General features: G+C 41.3%; 1 protein-coding gene across 4 annotated transcripts in view; it reads left to right on the top strand.

The window, feature by feature from the left end:
* The first annotated feature begins 575 nt into the window (after window positions 1-575).
* GRIA2 (glutamate ionotropic receptor AMPA type subunit 2) overlaps window positions 576-17,059 on the top strand; it is an 83,099-nt gene continuing 66,615 nt past the window's right edge. For 2 of the 4 annotated variants that reach the window (XR_013774213.1, XM_079305402.1), the window contains exons 1-2: window positions 602-1,073; window positions 1,388-1,528. Coding sequence is in view for 3 of the 4 variants with exons in the window: in XM_079305402.1 (XP_079161528.1) it covers window positions 986-1,073; window positions 1,388-1,528 (229 nt within the window). In the remaining variant the exon portion in view is untranslated. Of the gene's footprint in view, window positions 1,074-1,312; window positions 1,529-17,059 lie in introns of those variants that run through there. The other 2 variants (XM_079305401.1, XM_079305403.1) reach the window with 2 other exon arrangements.

The raw sequence follows: 17,059 nt of genomic DNA, 5'->3' as shown, positions 1-17,059 counted from the left end.
ATTAATTTTTTCAAAAGTGCTAGAAAATGGTTACTTAATAGAAGATTCATAGTCATCGTCATAGGAATGCTACACTGCCTTTTCTTCTCTAAAATGTGTGTGTGTGTGTGCGTGCGGTGCACAGCAACAGATATTGTGCCAAAATGAGAAACGTTAAATTTAGCTTCCAGTAAATAGCATGTCTAGCTAATACAGCTGGAACCCATCTTGGAAAGGAAAAAAAAAATCCCCATTATGCATGAAAATGAAATATCAGAATAGCTTTAACTCTTCCCGCATATTAACTTCTATGGTTTGGGTGCAGCAGCTAAAACAAAACAAAACAAAAAAAAAACCAAAAAACCAAACAAAACAATAAAACCCCAAGAAATTGCTTTTCGGGTGTATTTGTGAGGTGGCTGCATCCTGGAGAAGGCCGGCGAAATAAATAAATAACCAAATAAATAGCAGTGAAATAAATGAATAAGCAATCTCCCGCAAGCGAGGCCGCTGTCCGCGGTGCTGGCGGCCGGCGGGCGCGCGGAGGGGCGGGGCGCGCGCGCAGGGGGCGCGGCGGGCGCGCTCCCGCCGGGGCCGGTTCCGCGCAGGCGCCGCCGCCGCCGCCTCGCCGGGAGCGCCGCCCGCCCGTTGAGTGCGAGGAGCGCGGGCGAGCGCGTGCGAGGGCAGGGCCGGGCCGGGCCGGGCGGCGGGAGCGCAGCGGAGCGGGGAGCGCAGCGGAGCGGGCACCGCCGGCACCCCCATCCCGCGCAGCGCCGGAGCCGCGAGCAGCACCGGAGCGGCGGCGGCGGCTCGGACAGCGGCTTCTCCCGCGCCCGCCGCGGGGCTCTTCTCGTTCCTTCCCTCCGTGGCTCGCTTGCTCCCGCCGACCGCTCGCCCGGAGCGCACGGGATCTAATTTGCTGACGAGCGCACTCCGCGGAGGAGAAGGAGGAGGAAGAAGAAAGGGCTATTTCCGTGGCTTTGTGGATGCTCTACTTTTCCTGGAAATGCAAAAGATTATGCATATTTCTGTCTTCCTGGCTCCTGTGTTGTGGGGACTGATCTGGGGGGTCAATTCTAACAGCATACAGATCGGTAGGTGCCCGCATGTGGGGAGACACCGCTCTCCTCCCGGCGGATCTCCCGATCCCTCATCCCCGCCGGTGTCACTCAGGCATTCCTGTCATGTCGCCGCGCGCCCAGTCCCACCGCGGTGCCCACCGGGCGCCAGCGAGGTCCCCTCGCCTTTTCCCCGGCCACGGCGCCCGGCCCCCCCGCGACGCCGGACGGAGCCGCGGCCGGCAGCGCTCGGGCAGCGGCGGCCCCCGGCCCCGCGGCGGGCAGAGACCTGGCCCCGCGCCGCTCCGCCGGTGCCCCCGCCCGCCTGATGCGTGTGTGTTTCCCTGCAGGGGGGCTGTTCCCGAGGGGCGCCGATCAGGAGTACAGCGCGTTTCGGGTAGGGATGGTTCAGTATTCCACCTCGGAGTTCAGGCTGACTCCCCACATCGACAACCTGGAGGTGGCCAACAGCTTCGCCGTCACCAACGCCTGTGAGTAGCGGGCGCTGCCAGCCTGCCGTGGCGGCGGGGGCGGGGCGGCAGCGAGCGGTGCGGCGGGGGTGTGTGCGGGGGTGTGCGGGGTACGTGCGTGTGGGTGCGGGGTGCGGTGCCGGGGGAGCCGCCCCGCCGCCGAGCAGGTGCGGGAGCGCACGGCCGTGTGCTAACGGGGCGCGGGGGTCTCCGTGCGCCCCCAGCCCTTCGGGAGGTGTAAAATGGTTCCCGGCGGCTCCCCCCGGGCGTTACGTAAGGCTGCGCGGTCCTGGAGCTGCCCGCAGCGCTCCCCCGCCGCCCCAGGGCTGCCCGCGGACTGCGGAGCACCTCGCTACCGGCGCGGGAGAGCCGAGGCCCGTCTGGCCGGCAGCCGAGGGGTGCGGATAGACGGCGGGGGGCGATCAGCCATTTTACGCCGCGCGGTGCCGCGAGCTCCATCGCTCCATCTCGCCGCCCGCTCGCCCCCCGCCCGGCGCGCTCACGGGCGGCCGTGCCCTGCCTCGCCGGGAGCTCGCCGCCCCCGCGTTCTCCCGGCGGGGCCATGCCCGGCTCCGCCCTCGGCTCGCAGGGCCCGGCCGCACGCGTGCCGCGGGGCGCGGAGCACATGCGTTGCGCGGCAGGCGACGGGGAAGGCGGGGCGGGGCAGCGCGAGGAGAGGAGCCCCGGAGCGGTGTGCGCTTCTGCCTCCTGTGGGTCGGCCCGGCGGGCGCCGTGTGACCCCGCGGAGCGAGGCTGGCACTGCCCGTGAGAGCGGGGAGCGCGGCCGGCGTTCCCCGGGCGGTGAGGCGTGCCGCCTTTGCCCCGCTCGCTGCCCTGCTGCCGCCCGTGCCCGGCGCAGGCGAACCCGCGGTCCCCGCAGCGGAGCGCTCTCGGTGCCGCGCCGGCCGCTCCCGCCCACCGCCCGCTCCCCCGAGGCGTTTTCCCGTCTCTCCGGAGAAAAAGACATAAGGGACGCTGAATTTGGAGGTGTGCTGTCAGCGGGACTCGTTCCCCTCCATTGGCGACCTTTTTTTATTCCCTCCTATTCAGCTCCCCTGCGCGGTGGTGCTGAAGAGGGGCGGCTTGGCACAGACGCTGGGATAGGTGGTGCAAGAGCTCAACTCAAGGAGCTTTCAGTGGCATGTGCGAGGGTAGGAGGGTATGGCATCCATAGGCATACGAAGGCAAGCAGGGTCAGAGCACGTAATCAGCCAAGATAATGCTAAATTCTTATCTTTGCGAACTGCTTGGAGAGTTCTTTCTTAGATTGTGGGGTTATGTGTGGACCAGAACTGCATGTGGTCAGTATTTGCAGATGATGTTACTCGAACTGTTGAAGTATACATAGCAGTTTACATGGCATTCTGCAAAAGTGTCGGATCTTTCTGTGTTCCTCAGTTCTTGAAGTCAACAAAAACCTGAAAACAGGTTTTGGAAAACATCAGAGTTTTTTTCCTACTGGCAGTAGAGACAAGTGTAGTCACCTTGTCTTTGAGAAACTAAAGGTTTTGTATTTTTCTCCAAGACCATCAAGTGCTTTTTCCAAGCATATATATGCATATATATACTGGCCTTGTTCTTGTATCTTGTGGAGGACTTCTACAATACTCATATGCTATGCAAAGGCTGTAGACTGCAGTAGTTGACTTTGAGACTTCCAGCAGAAGGGAAATGGATGCCATCCGTGTGTTGGATTTTCCTTTGTCCGAGCCTTGTCCAAGGCTTCAATTTTCAATCAGTTTGAAGAGCTCCAAATTAAGACAATAACACGTACTTGTTTTTTCACCACCTCAGTTACCACTTATGTTTTGGTCAAGTTACCTTGTGGATTTGATTTAATTGATTAGTGAAGCATGTACTAAAAATGTACAGTATTTACAGTATCCCCTCAGATAAGGGTTGATTGGAGAACAAGGAGTTCTGAAGATAAATATTCGGCATACAAGAAGTATAATTTAGGAGCTGATTGCACACCATGCATGCATAAATGGTTAATAAGAATCCATCTCTTTTTATCCCCTCTATGCTTGTTTTAATTTGAAATGCTGAACATTCTGCAGGTGGTTTTGTTAAGGTTTTTTTTGGTTGTTTGTTTTGTGGGGTTATTTTTTTCGGGGCGGGGGGGGTGTTTGTGGTTTTTTTTAATTTCTGGAATAGTTTGCAAAGAACTGGTACCCAAAACTAGCACTATGAAATAGTGCAGGTGTAAAAGAAAGTACACAGAAATGTAGGTAATATTAATCTGAAAATGCTTCAGTGTTTACCCAGGTGTTTCACTCCAACAAGGTGCACAGAAATGTAGTGGCAGGTTTATACCATAATAGAAATGATGACTTTTTTTCTGCTCCAGTTGGCCACCAGAATATTTTGGCTCTTGATTCAAACTCCAGAGCCAGCCGTGTTTCAGATTGCAGAAGCTCTGGCTGGTGTGGCAGAGGTGGGGTGAAGCCCTGCCCTGCCTGCTGGTCTCAACCTGACACCCACAGGTGGCAGCTGGCAGTGCCTGGGGTCCCCTGCACTGCCCTGCTGGGCCTGGCCTCCCTCCCTGCCACCCCTGGTAGCCTCAAGGCAACACACACTACTCCATCTGCTTTAAAAACAAGCAAGCAAACAGAAAACCCACTGTAAAAATGTGTAAAATCTTCTAATTTTCAGCACTTACTTGAGTTTGTCGATGGAGCAAATGGTTTTTAGATGAACTGGTGTTGCTGGTACTACATTTAAATTAGGTTGCTAAGCTTCTGAGAGGAGGAGATGGCCATGTACTCCTGAGGAATGTTCCAAGCAGTGATACTACTCAGTCATTTAAAGGTGGCCAGAAAATGGGTGTAGAAGTGGAGAGGACACTGCAAGTAGGTAGCCTTCACTCATGTGATGACTTGCTCTTCAGTGGGAATTTCACCTCAACACCAAGAGATCATGTCATGATGTGTTATGTGACAACAAATTGGGCCACAACCTGGGAAAGGAGTACAAGTCTATTATGTTCAAAAAGTAGCCATAAAAAATAGTCACTTCAGTTTGTTGAACTGTTGCATCTCTGCAAAGCTGTCAACACAGGTCACTGGCAGTAGCTGCTGGAATCTAATTGCATTTTGACACTTTGTAAGTCAGCATCACTGGGAAGCCTAGTGTTTCAGATTGAGAGGTGGTGCAACAATGTTTTTCAGAGTAATGGCACAACTAAGAGCAGTGTTTGCTCCTGTGACTTCAGTTCTAGCTTTCAAGGGAAATGCCTGGGCTTAGCACTGTGTGAGAATTCCTGGTTCATTCTAACAAAACCTCCTTGGTTCTGCTTGTTTGGTTTAACAGCTGGAGCAAAGGTACAGCATTGGAGGCGGTTCATAAGGCAGAATGGAACATATCCAAACCACTGGAACATATCCAAACCATTCATTGTCCTTCAGCACAGTGTAATTTGGTCTAGTCTAATTGAAGGAGGGTTGACCATCAGCAATACCAGATTTTTAAAAGTTTTTAATTCTGTTAAAACAAGAAAGAAGGAAAGTGATGAAGATTAAATCCTTTCCTTTTAAATCTGCCTACCCAAAAGAGGTAGTTGTATTGTGTTCTCACATATTTTAGAATTAAAAGGATATTGGAGTCACCTAAAGAGAGGTTTCCTATGGAGTACTATAAAACTGCCATAACGATAACAAGTTTTTCATACAGTAGCTTGAGCACAGAGGTAATATATGTTCAGTCTTGGATGTTTAATCCTGCTGGCTCAAGAGTCAGCATTGAGCTTTGCTGTTTTAAATCAAGTCTTACAGCTCTGCAGGGATCACTGCACCATGACATTGTGACTAGGGTATGCTGATTCATGCATAAACCTTCGATCCTTTCATTATATCTTCAACCAGCAGCTTTGAAAACCTATGAATATCTGGCATGTTGCAACTTGAGAGTCATGGCAAAGGTTTCCTCAACCATTTGGAATATAATGCCGTAGCTTTCATTCTTAAAGAAATAGCAGTGAGCATATTGCTGGCAAAATGCTTAAAGAATAAGCAAAAATAAATATCCTTTAATGGGAAGGATGGAAAAAAATTAGGCATGTTTATTTGAATTAAAATTACTGTGGACCAACTTTAAACGTATTTCACAATAAATTAGAACTGATTTAAAGGAAAGGAGGGATTTATTAGCTGCTTGTGTTTCAGTTCATTTGTATTCTTGGTTCTTCTCATTTCCTTTTCACTGTAAGACATTTCTCAGGCTCAGTGAGCAGACGTGAAATAGGTTCTGTGCCTCCTTGTAATTAAAATGGTGAGGATCAGATGAGTTTCTGCTGTAAAATGATACAATAAAACCAGGATGTAGCCTCCTGTGATTTTATTTCTCTCAAAACATTTCTCTTCTCAAAATTGATCTCTGTAGCAAACTTTAAACATTCTTCTATTCCCGAGAGTTCTTCATAAAGAAACCTGGGGTATTTATTGTGTGACAGTGCTGTCCCTGCTGTGCATCTTTGTGCCTGGCTCACAGACCATTTTCACACAGCCATGATCCAGAATGTGGGCAGATACAAACCCAACAGTTTTCTCTTGCCTACTTGAATTCCCAAATTTTTATTATGTGATTATTGCAGTAATTTTGTCCATAATACCTGAAATAATTTACCATGCAGTTTTGAATGCAAATACATATTTTACTCCTAGAAATCTGAGAGTGAGTTATGTTTTATAGTAGCTGGTGAGTAGTCTGGCAATCAAGCCTTAAATATGCCCATCAAGCTTTGAAATAAACCAATACTATCAGTCAATCTCTTCAATATATATGTTTATATGTAATTTTATTCATATCTAATATATAAAAATATTTTTTTTTCTGTTTATGTCAATGAAAGTTTTAATTTGCACTGACTTGGATAGGTGTGATTCACTGCATATAGTTGGGGATGTACTTAACCCCTTGTGTGCATAAGACTTCTTTTACTCTTCTGTATGTGTTATGCACCCAAACCAAGCACCACTGCACTGAGTGATGCTGTTACTGCTGTTTTCATTAGTTCTTTTCTTCAAGCTTCTCATGGTTAAAATATTTTTGAGAATTAAGGCATATTAAGGTAAATAATTTCTTTAGAACAGTTGATAATTACTAGGACAGCATATAATACCTGAACATACTAGTTTTAAAATGCATTAAACAGGTAAAGACTATTTTATTATGATTATTTTGAAAATTCAGATGGCATAATTTGTCAGGCATCATCTGTGAAAACATGATTAAATTATGAAAAACTATTTTCTTAAGGAAAATATAATTTTAAATTAATTAATTAAAATCCTATATGCTGATAGGACTAATTTTCAGGAAGCTATAAAGAGGACATAATCCACAGTAAACATCAATGTGTATGTTTAATATGTAGATAAATATACATGTGGGTAAACACATGCATGTCTAAGTATAAATATTTACCACAGTGAACAGCAGTTTGTTTTGAATGCCAGATAAATCAAAAGCAGAACATTGATTAAACTGTACAAGCCATTTTCTGAAGAGGATTATCTGAGGGCACTTACTAGTAAATTAATTTATCTCTTTGAGTCATGTTCTCTTGCCTGTGAGCCAGGTGTGTTAGTTACAAATTCTGTGTGTTGAAGGCTCATGCCCCTATTCTGGAAACAATGCTACAGCAGCTCAAGCCAAGGAATGTCAGGTCAGACTGAAAATTGCACTGAAAACATACCCAAACAGGTTAAAAATACAGTTGCATAGAACAAACTCTCTCTATATGTATATGTGAATGTGGTTTTTATCTGACAGTTAACTGCAACTTCTGTTTCTGAAATGAACAACATTTGTCCCATTATTTTTTAACTGATCATTACATTTATCAGAACATGAATACAGTGGCATCTTCTTTTTAAGACTGTGGACAAGGGATTAATTACTTTGGCCAAATAGGTTTCTGAAAAGGTATAGAGCAGAAATCTGTATGTTTTTATACAAAATATATCTGTTTGTGTAGAATCATTGTTATTTTTGTCTTAAAACCCTGATTTCATTTGGTACGTTCATAAAAAGAATTTGCATTGACTACAAATACTTATAAAGTGTGACCTTGTTAAAACTGGAAAAAGAATGTTTATTTAAATTAGTAATAATTTCAATGGTGAATTTTGTATGGATAAGCAATAGGGAGTGAATGAAATCTTCAGATAAACACAGTGAAGGCATACTGTGAACCAGCTCAACAGTAAGGAGTGCAAGCAGGTTTTAAATAACCACATGTTGAACAAATTTGTACTGAACCTTCTAAAATAAATAACTGTTCTTAAAATACAGCTGTTATCTTTATCTGGGTGCATTTACAGAGTGGTATAGATGTCTTTTGAAATCCTCTTTATTTTTCTTTATCTATCTAATAAATAACTATTCATAACTAGAATCTATCTGTATATAGATAATTTTTACCAATAATTTTTGCCTTCTAATGCAGCAGTGCTGTGTCTTCTTGCTTAACAATCATTTCATCACAGATCTTGATTATTTTTCCTTCTTTTTTAAAATCAAATCACTTTATGGGGAGTTTGCCTTCCCCCCCACCCCCAAAGTCCCCATTTGGGCAATGAATATAGAGAGTTAACATTCCTATCCTGAATCTGATTTAATGTACAGATACCTAATACATTTTCCAATGGCTAGTCACTTTCTGAAAGTATGAAAAAAATTTACAAGACAGAGATATTCACTGTGATTCTACAGCATGGTGTGGATCAGCTCCAGCTGTTACTGTTTCCCACCACCTGCTCTAAAACCTGATTCGGAGAAATTAATGGGATTTTTTTGAGGGTTGAAATGTTGCATACAGTTCAACTAAAGGTGACAGACTCAAGCTAAAGAAATGTCTTATTTCAACTCTAATCTACTGTTTTATTTTATATCAGAGGAAAAATATTAAGGTCTGTATTCATTATCTTGAATCAGTGTGGCTGATTTGTGTATTTGGGATGCTGTCTCTGTAATTGAATTACCAGTCATTTCAGTTAGTCCATGAACAACTTACTGCCTTTATTGGACACAGAAATAGCATCTTCATTACTTAAATACAGAAAGAAATGTGTTTGCATTTCACTGTTAAAAAAAAAATAAAAGAGTAGTTTGCCATTTGTGTTTTAAAATGGGCATATTTTTCCCCAAGGAGTCTTCCAGTGAACAAGAGTAAGGCAAAATTCTGTCAAATGTTAGAATTTTGACTGATAAGTCCATACTCATACAACTGTAAGAAGAGTTTCAAACCTCGATAAAGAGCAGAGGCTAATTTTATAAAATGTTCAAAATAGGTATTATGAACATGAGTGTACTGTGTTATATCACCTCTTTAGTTTAATCTCAATTTCAGATAGTTAATACTGGAAAAAAACATAATTGATTTGATGCTGCATTTTTTCAGATAAGGCTGTCATACCACTGTAATTTCTTCTCAGTATAAATGAGTTTAGAAGTTTGCAAACATGGCTTGGGCTGGAAAAATGCCTCTTTATTACAAGTCATGTGAACTGATTTTTTTTTCACACACTTTGAAGATTACAGACAACAGATTGTTTCTAAGCACATGCTATGATAGAAAATTTAAATAGCAATCTGATAGGTAATGCAGAGATTTTCTCATCACTTGTTTGGGGAAGGCTGCTTTCAGGGCTGCTGTCAGCAACAGGGCAAGAGAGCTCACTCAGCACAGCAGCCTTGCAGCACGAAGAAGGGATTTGTTTTCTTTGGTTTTCTGCCTTTTATGAATATATTTCAAAGTTGTAAAACTCTGATTTAGATCTATAAAATTAAAATGCTAATATGCTTTACCATTCCATGTAATGTGGGTCTAAATATTTGAATCTGTTGTATTTCCTTGTATATGTGTAAACTATCTCAGAATGTCTGTAAATGTATGCTGATGAAATAGTCTTTACAGCTCTGAACAAGTCAAATTAATTTATTCAAAATTCTCATAAATCTTTGCAATTGAGGTTGTTGAGGGTTAGCTTGCTCAAAATGTTTTTTCTTGATACTAGTTATGAGTTGTTTTTACAAAATGCCTTCCAAGCCAAAAGGCTGATTTATATATTTTTGTTTATTATTTTCCCCTCTGTGAAAGTTGCAAATTCCATTACACTGTGCTATTACAGTCTCAGAGGGAGGTCTTTGTACAAATGTGAGTTCTGGCAAGCAACAAAATGTTTCTGTGTGACTGTACCTTGGGCAGAGACCTGCTGATTATTTGAGAGTTTATTCCAGGTGTAATATTTGTAAAACAGGATGAATGATTTGCATGGTTAGTGCATACCAGGTGTATGCTTAAGTGAGCTACACCAATGCTACTTATAGCAAAAGCAGAATTGATCCACAGGGGATTTACAGGGAGTGGTTAGGACACTCATACAGGATGTAACTTAATTATTTTATTTCTCTTGTCCATGTCAGGCAGAAAACCTGAATTTTAACCCTTTGTCTTTCATTTTCAAGTTGAACCCTTAGCTGTTGTTTTGATGTCAGCATCCCTCTCTGTCTCTTAATCGTCTTCATTTTTCCTGCCTTGTTTAATTTTGGTTCAAAAAACTGTAGTAATCCTACATTTTGCCTGATGCGGGAAGGAAAAAGTAGCTTCAAGATTTTTGGAAGCAGGCAGACAATTTCTTGCCCTTTGTTGTTATGATAAAGCATAGAGAAAACCAACTTGTTAGGAAAAATCAGTTATATTAATTTGAACAATTGATCAACCAACAAATATCTATGGGCCAGAGTTATTCACAGCTTTAAACTTTTGGAGCCATTTGAACCGAACAGTTGGAAATTTAATCATATAATTTTATTATATTGAAAAACTAGATGGATTTGAGGGATCAAGGAGATGAGAATATGAGTCACTATATATTATATATTGCAGTATAAGTGTGGTTTTAATTTCACTCTCAGCCTTACATCTGCTCCATCTGAAGGTGCTTTCATTTGGTGAGAGTGGAACATGCTGAAATTCTGCAGATTCATGACTGAAAAGTCATTCAGTGCTTTTACCCACTAATCGGATTTGTTGATGTATTCAGCAGCCCAATCCAGTGATCTGGAGTCCAGACCAGTAAGACCAGGATATTTTCACCTGACCAAATAAATCCTCAAGCTTCTGCAAATGGTAGTAGAAACACAACCAGATTAAAAAAATTATATTACTTATCTTTTCTGTATAAATGTGGTAAATGGATTTGATTCTTCTGTATATGGAAGGAAGTAGGTCTTAAACAATTCCTAAAAAGGAAAATAATGTTTGAGCACCCATCTGGCCTACACAATATTTTTTGCAAACTTCCTGGCACATGCTCGTATAAGATCCCATGTTTTTGTGGTTGTTTGATTGGGGTTTCTTACTTACTTTACACTTGCCTTAAGTTCTTTGTCAGATATTAGTATGGAAATCTTAGAAGAATTATTAGACCCTTTCAACTCAGTTTAAGTATGTAAATACAGAACTGCTAGCTAAAATTGGAAGAGTTTGGCCTCTGCTTGTGTAGGTGAAAGGAAAAAAGCATAATGCATACTCCTCTCCTTTTTTTTGCATATCACCTTGGATGATATTATTTAACGAAATCTTGTCCTAAACTTGAAATCTTAATTTTCTCTTAACTACTTTTTTTACTTGTAGTAAAATGTGTTTGACCTTGACTGTGTAAAACCAAGTAGCATACTTCTTCTGTAGAAGTAAGCAAGCATCTGTGGGCTGCAAATACTGATTTTGTTAGCAAGTGCAGCGCTTCGTGTTTCTTTGAGCTTATGTCCTTATTTCTATTTCAATATGATAAAATCAGAATGTATTCTTTGAAGTCTCCATTTGTTAAAATTCCTGAAGACCTGTTTTGTGATATTCATGCCATCTTGTTTGACCTCAGGAGGCAGCTACAGAAGATGAGAGTGTCAAAACCCCCAGAGTGGCACATCTGGGAGCCTTTAAAGGTCTTTCAGGTACTCCAATGTTTGAAATGGTGCTTGGAGCATGTACTTTGTAATGTCAATAATTCTTTCAGTTTCATAAGAAAAGAGCAAGTCTGTAAATATCCAAATGACTTTTAGGAACTCTGGCATTTTTATAAGCACTGTTGCAAGTAAGTTAGTTTTCGTAGAGGAAACCTCAGATCATATTAAGTCTGACTTAGACATTCCAAATAAATGCGAGTTCAAGGATGGTGTGTGCCTGCTCCAACACACTGAAGAACCTCCAGTGTTGCTACATCTAGTTTTGTTCTTCTGGAAATGCAGTAAAGATTACTTCAAGATTTTTGTTTGCCTTTCTGTATGGAAGTGTTTCTGGCTTCCTGTTGAACCCATGACTATGGGTTCTGCCAGTGTTGTGACTCCTAGCATTACTTTTTATTTTCTGCCACACAGCATCCTGATTTCCTGTGCCAGTGTTTCCTGCTTTATCTTATACTCCAGGAACTTGCAATATTCAATTTTTGCTGTATTTCATTTTTAGCCTGACATCTTGACGTGTATGTTACAATACATAGGAGCCATTTGAAAAACTAAGTTTCAGCTGCCATATAAAACAAATGTGTTAGGAGAAGTGTTCACTTGGCTTCTTTCTCTCTTCATATTGATGATAAATTCAACAATGTAGATTTATTTAATTCTGAAGTTTTTTGTTTCTTCTTTTGTTTGTTTGGTGGGGTTTTATCTTCTTCTGTCCTCATAGTGCTTAAACCAATTCTCCAAAACTAGTGTTGCTACTACTGGATTGTTAAAAAGACTGTGAAAATAATTGTACTAATTATTTAACTGTGACACATTGGTGGTTTCACAGCAAAATATTTGTGCCTCTAAATTTGTCTTATTTAGTAAATATCCTTTAAAACTTGCTGAGGAATCTAGCCATGTTCCAATGGTTCACCTAATCTTATCACTACAGATTGCTTATAAACTTCTGTGTTTTTTACTGCAAATAAGCTGTATTTGCTTTTGATCTATTTTTTCCCCTGCAAGAAAAATTCTGCCTTATTTTTCTGTAGGTTTCTTTTTTCCTTCTTTAATTTTTTCCAAACTAGTTAAGTGTACCAAAAGTAGCTTTTTCAGGAACCCTAGTCCATCTTATTAGGGTTGTCTTCTGATTTTGAGGTTTGATTTTAAGATCTCAGCTCATTGACTGATTGTGCTTTAGATACAGATCCATTGGCAGATAGATGTAAAGTGGGGTTTTTGTTTGTTTTTCTGAATGCCTGTAGTTCTAGAACTCAGGGCATCTCATGTTGTTACTAAGGAAATTTTTAACTGTGTATGACAGACCAAAGGACAGACTGTAATTTGACAGGCCAGGAAGAGGTGTGCCTCACTAGTTGGAGGAGAGTTTTGACCAAAGAAATTTCATACTGTTCAGATTTGTCATTTTTATTCTTCCAGGCTTTTAAGATGGGTCATGTGTGTGCATTTCAATTTATTTGGCTTCTGGGGTTTCTGTTAATTTTTCATTCTGTAGTCCTTGGTGATTTTATATACTTTTGATGTGTCCTTAGTAGCTCTGGTGACTCTAATTTTCTTCCATACAGTAAGCCAGGACTAGCCAATGGTTTGGAAACTGTGGTATGTAACACTCTCATGTTACACATGTCAGACTGGGAACATTCAGGAGTTCAGGTATAGGTCAAAGATTGGAGCATCTGTGTTACCCAGTCTCAGCAGTGTGAATCAGTTGCCTCTCAGTGAAATGGGCAATAGCTCCTGCTCCTCCTGGAGCAGACATTGTCAGCCTAAGTGACAGAAAGCTCCTATTTAGAAGCCTCCAATTGAAAGGGTCACAGTTCAATCTACTCCTCTCTCTTCTTGGGTGACCGACTGCAGCAATGGGGCAAAGAAAGTGGGATTACTGGCCAGAAGCTGCTTTCTGAGCTCTAATGGGTTGAAGCACTCTGCTTGTAATGGTGCTGTGGGTGCTGTGCTGATCTGCCACCTTTAAGCTGGAGCAGTCCAATGGTGTAGAAACAAGTGAGAGAGTCTGGGAGCTCAGAGCATGGGAGAGAAGAGGAGCTGACTTTTTGCTTTATCTCTCTGGAGCACATTTGGGCAGGGTTAGAAGGGTAACATGTGAAAAGACAAGCAGTTATACAGTCAGGTCTGCTTTTCTCTGGGGTGTACTAACCTTAGGGTCTTCTTGTTAGACTGAAGTACTTCATCTTAATTTGTATTAGTAGAGCTGTAACTTTGAACCTGATATTGTAGCATAAAATACAGGTTGTTCCCTCTCTTAGAAGGAATTGCAGTATAGATTTTTTTTTTTTTTAATTAGTTCTGGATTATGCTGGAGGTACAGTTGGTAAAATCTGCTGGATATTTTAGGTGGCTGTTAAGCCTGTTTGTTTTTTAAGTTGCACTGCCTATGTTCAACATGGTACTTGCTATTCCCACAGGTCTTGTTTCTAGATTACATTCAAGGTAGGCAGTTTAATCTCTAGAGGTCTGCATATGTTTAGTTCTGGCTATGTGGGTAAAGATTTGTTCTTGTTTAGCTGTCAGGATAGCTTAATTTATGGACACTTAAGATAACAGGCATTAGATTTAAAGATAAGAAAACTGTTGACACAATGTTTCCTTTGATGGATGCTGAATTTTTAATATACTTTTTGTGATGTGTCAGACAGTCTGTTTTATCTTAAGTATTTGCTGAAGGAGCTTGTCGGAAAATGAGAAAATGAATTTTTTAAAAAAATTTATTTTCCTTTTGGACATCAGGTAAAATAAGATTATTTTGCTTTTTCCTGTATAATCTTTGTGCTGGGAATGATTAATTCATATCATGGTCTATTTCGCAGAAAGAGAAAGTAGCAGTAAAGTACTCAGATTTTTTTTTCCTCCTCTTTTCTGGATTACTGAGCGCAAAGAATGGAAGTTCAATTTAGAGGCACATAATATGTGTTACATACTATGCTGATTTTTCATTTCCTGTCAAAACAGGAAGGAACACTTCAAGGAAAAACATGCTTACAGATAAATACAACAGTCTTGTCAAGGTCTGAATTATTCATATATAGGATGAAAAGTGAGTGATTTAAACCTGCATGTCTGAATAAGAGTGTGAATAATTGTAGTGCTATGCTGTTAAATAGCAAACGAGGGAATCAAAAGATAAATGAAGAGAACAGCCCTGTTCTATTCTGGTGTGCATATACTTTTTACAGACAATGAAATAACAGGGATCACAAAATACTATGCAACTCTCAGGAATAGATTTCTAGATTTTTTTCTTCACAATCTCTATTCAACTGATGTAACTTGCTCTTATAGCTACTATAGGGCTGAATCCTGAGAGGTCCAGTGTACCTGAGCATGCCAGCAGTAGTTATCTAGAATTGCAAAAAGGTCAGCAGCACTGCGATTCACAGGATTTGTGCTAGCCTTCCCCCTGCATCTGGCTGTAGTTCATCCTGTTTGTTGCTCACCCAGGTAGCTATGAAAAACTAAATACATGGAGGATATTTGGTATTTTCATAAACATTATACAGAGTTTATACACGTCTGAGAAAACAGTGAGTTTTCTGTTACTAAATTACTACAACTGATGTCAGGTAGAGGCTATAGTTCTAAATCTGTGGTGACCTCAACTGGTTATCAGTGCACACAAATATTTTGTCTTCTGTGTGTCTGGATTTCCCTCCCACATAGATTGGTGTTTTTGGAGAGACAATCAGTACTCTGTCACCCTCCCAAATGTCAGCAAGAGCTCTTGTCCAGACCAGAGATGTTCTGCAAGGTTCCTAGGTCTGTTGAACACAGGTACTCAAAATTGAGTAGAAAAGTCCTTACTAAAAGCATAACATTTGCTTAGGTAGCAGTACTAGCAGCTCTGAATTATTAATTTGGAATACATCAACTGCTTGGCCTTAAGAAACTATAAATAGTAAAAAAAAATAGGAACTCTGACAATTTTCAAGATGGCAATTCTGTGGAACTATTACTTGTTCTTCAAAAGAAATATTCTTCTGCAGATTATTTGAAAACATCATGTAAGAGAAGTGTTGTTGAACAGAATCGTCTAGAGTGAAGGTCTACATATGCACCCCTCCCTGTCCCTAAAATTATTCTTCTGAGGTTCATTATCATTGAATCTTTAGCCATATATCTTCCCTCATAGTGAATGTTACGGAGTTTTTCTTTTTTTGAGAAATGGTTAATTTTAATCACATCTAGTTCTAATTCATAATAAGCTGTAATTGCATTTTTTAAAAGGAATAGTTTCAATTAAATCAGCATTATGGTAGAATTTTCTGGTAAAATGGCAGGTAGCGATTCCTCTAAAATATCACCTTGTTGATATTTCTTTTAAGCTTTTAATTTTTTTTAACAAACTTTTTAACAGCAAGTAAAACGAACCAAACCAAAATGTCTCTCTCCAGGAAATATGTAGGTGTATACCATCCTGGGGTGGTGATAATCTACTGCATTTTAATGTGCACAAGAAGGATTTTATTTTCAATGGCGATTGAAATCATAATGTAGTGGTTTGTTTTTTCTTTAATTTGTAATTTCATGTTTTGAAACTTGGGACGGTAGTCATTTAGCTGAAGCTTAACCTATGGTCATGATGAGACTGAAAACTAGATTGTAACAGAGAAGAGAGAGAAGAGATCTCTTTTTCTTGCTACCATGACCTTAGACTTTCTTCTTGTAGGCAGAAGTTGCAAGTGGTTGAGTTAAAAGCAGGAAGATGTGTCAGTTTAAAAAAAATGATAAATGTGATGTATATTGTGAAGGGATTGGGGAGGTTTATTGTAACTCTTGTTGTGTTTTTGGAGTCCTTTGAAATAGAAGTTATTTTTAGAAGTATAAGAAGAAACAAGCAATTCAACTTGAAAATTTGTGAAACCATTTTTTAATGACATATAAAAAAATATTTGTTACAAAGGACTATGTCATGGTGATTATCTGCTTAGCATGAGTTATTTCAGCTTTAAATAAACTTTGAGTATTTATTTTGCAACTTGCAAGTACTCTTCTCTGACTCCTGGTAATGCCCAATAGCCTGCTGTCATCTGGTGGGTTTATATCCTTAGTTACTCCATCTGTGCTGGTGCTCCAGGTTTGGGTCTGTGCCAGTCAGATGTAGACAATGCCCAGGTGTGGCTTAGGGAAAGTGGTGTCCAGGACCTGTTGTATGCAGTAGGCAATTGGATTTGGCCACCTTGTTTCTAAGGGAAGAGTTGGCTGTTTGGATGGAAGTTTCCTAGCCAGAGGCAGTGGGCATGGGTAATGTGTAGGGGCTCATCTTGTTTGCTGTATCACTTTTTTATTCACTATTTTGGGACATCAGGGACTTGCCTGGTGTATTTTAGGTGACTTCTGAATCTGCTTTTCTGCTTTATGTCCTGTGATTTTGCATATCTCCCAGTAGAACAGATGATCTGTCAGAAGTCCAACACAGGCAGGAGTGAATGGAATCATGTGTTAGGAGTGTATCAGTTTGAAATTGTTCTTTGCATAGGAGAACCAGAGGGAAAAGCCTTGTCACTGTGACAGAATTAGGGACAGGCTTGAGTTCACACCAGTGTTCCAGATTTCCTGCCATTCACTCCA

The sequence above is a fragment of the Erithacus rubecula genome (assembly GCF_903797595.1).
Source record: "Erithacus rubecula genome assembly, chromosome: 5".
Lineage (NCBI taxonomy): Eukaryota > Metazoa > Chordata > Aves > Passeriformes > Muscicapidae > Erithacus > Erithacus rubecula.
Note: the sequence above shows the minus strand (reverse complement) of the source record. Positions and strands in the feature narration are given on the sequence as shown.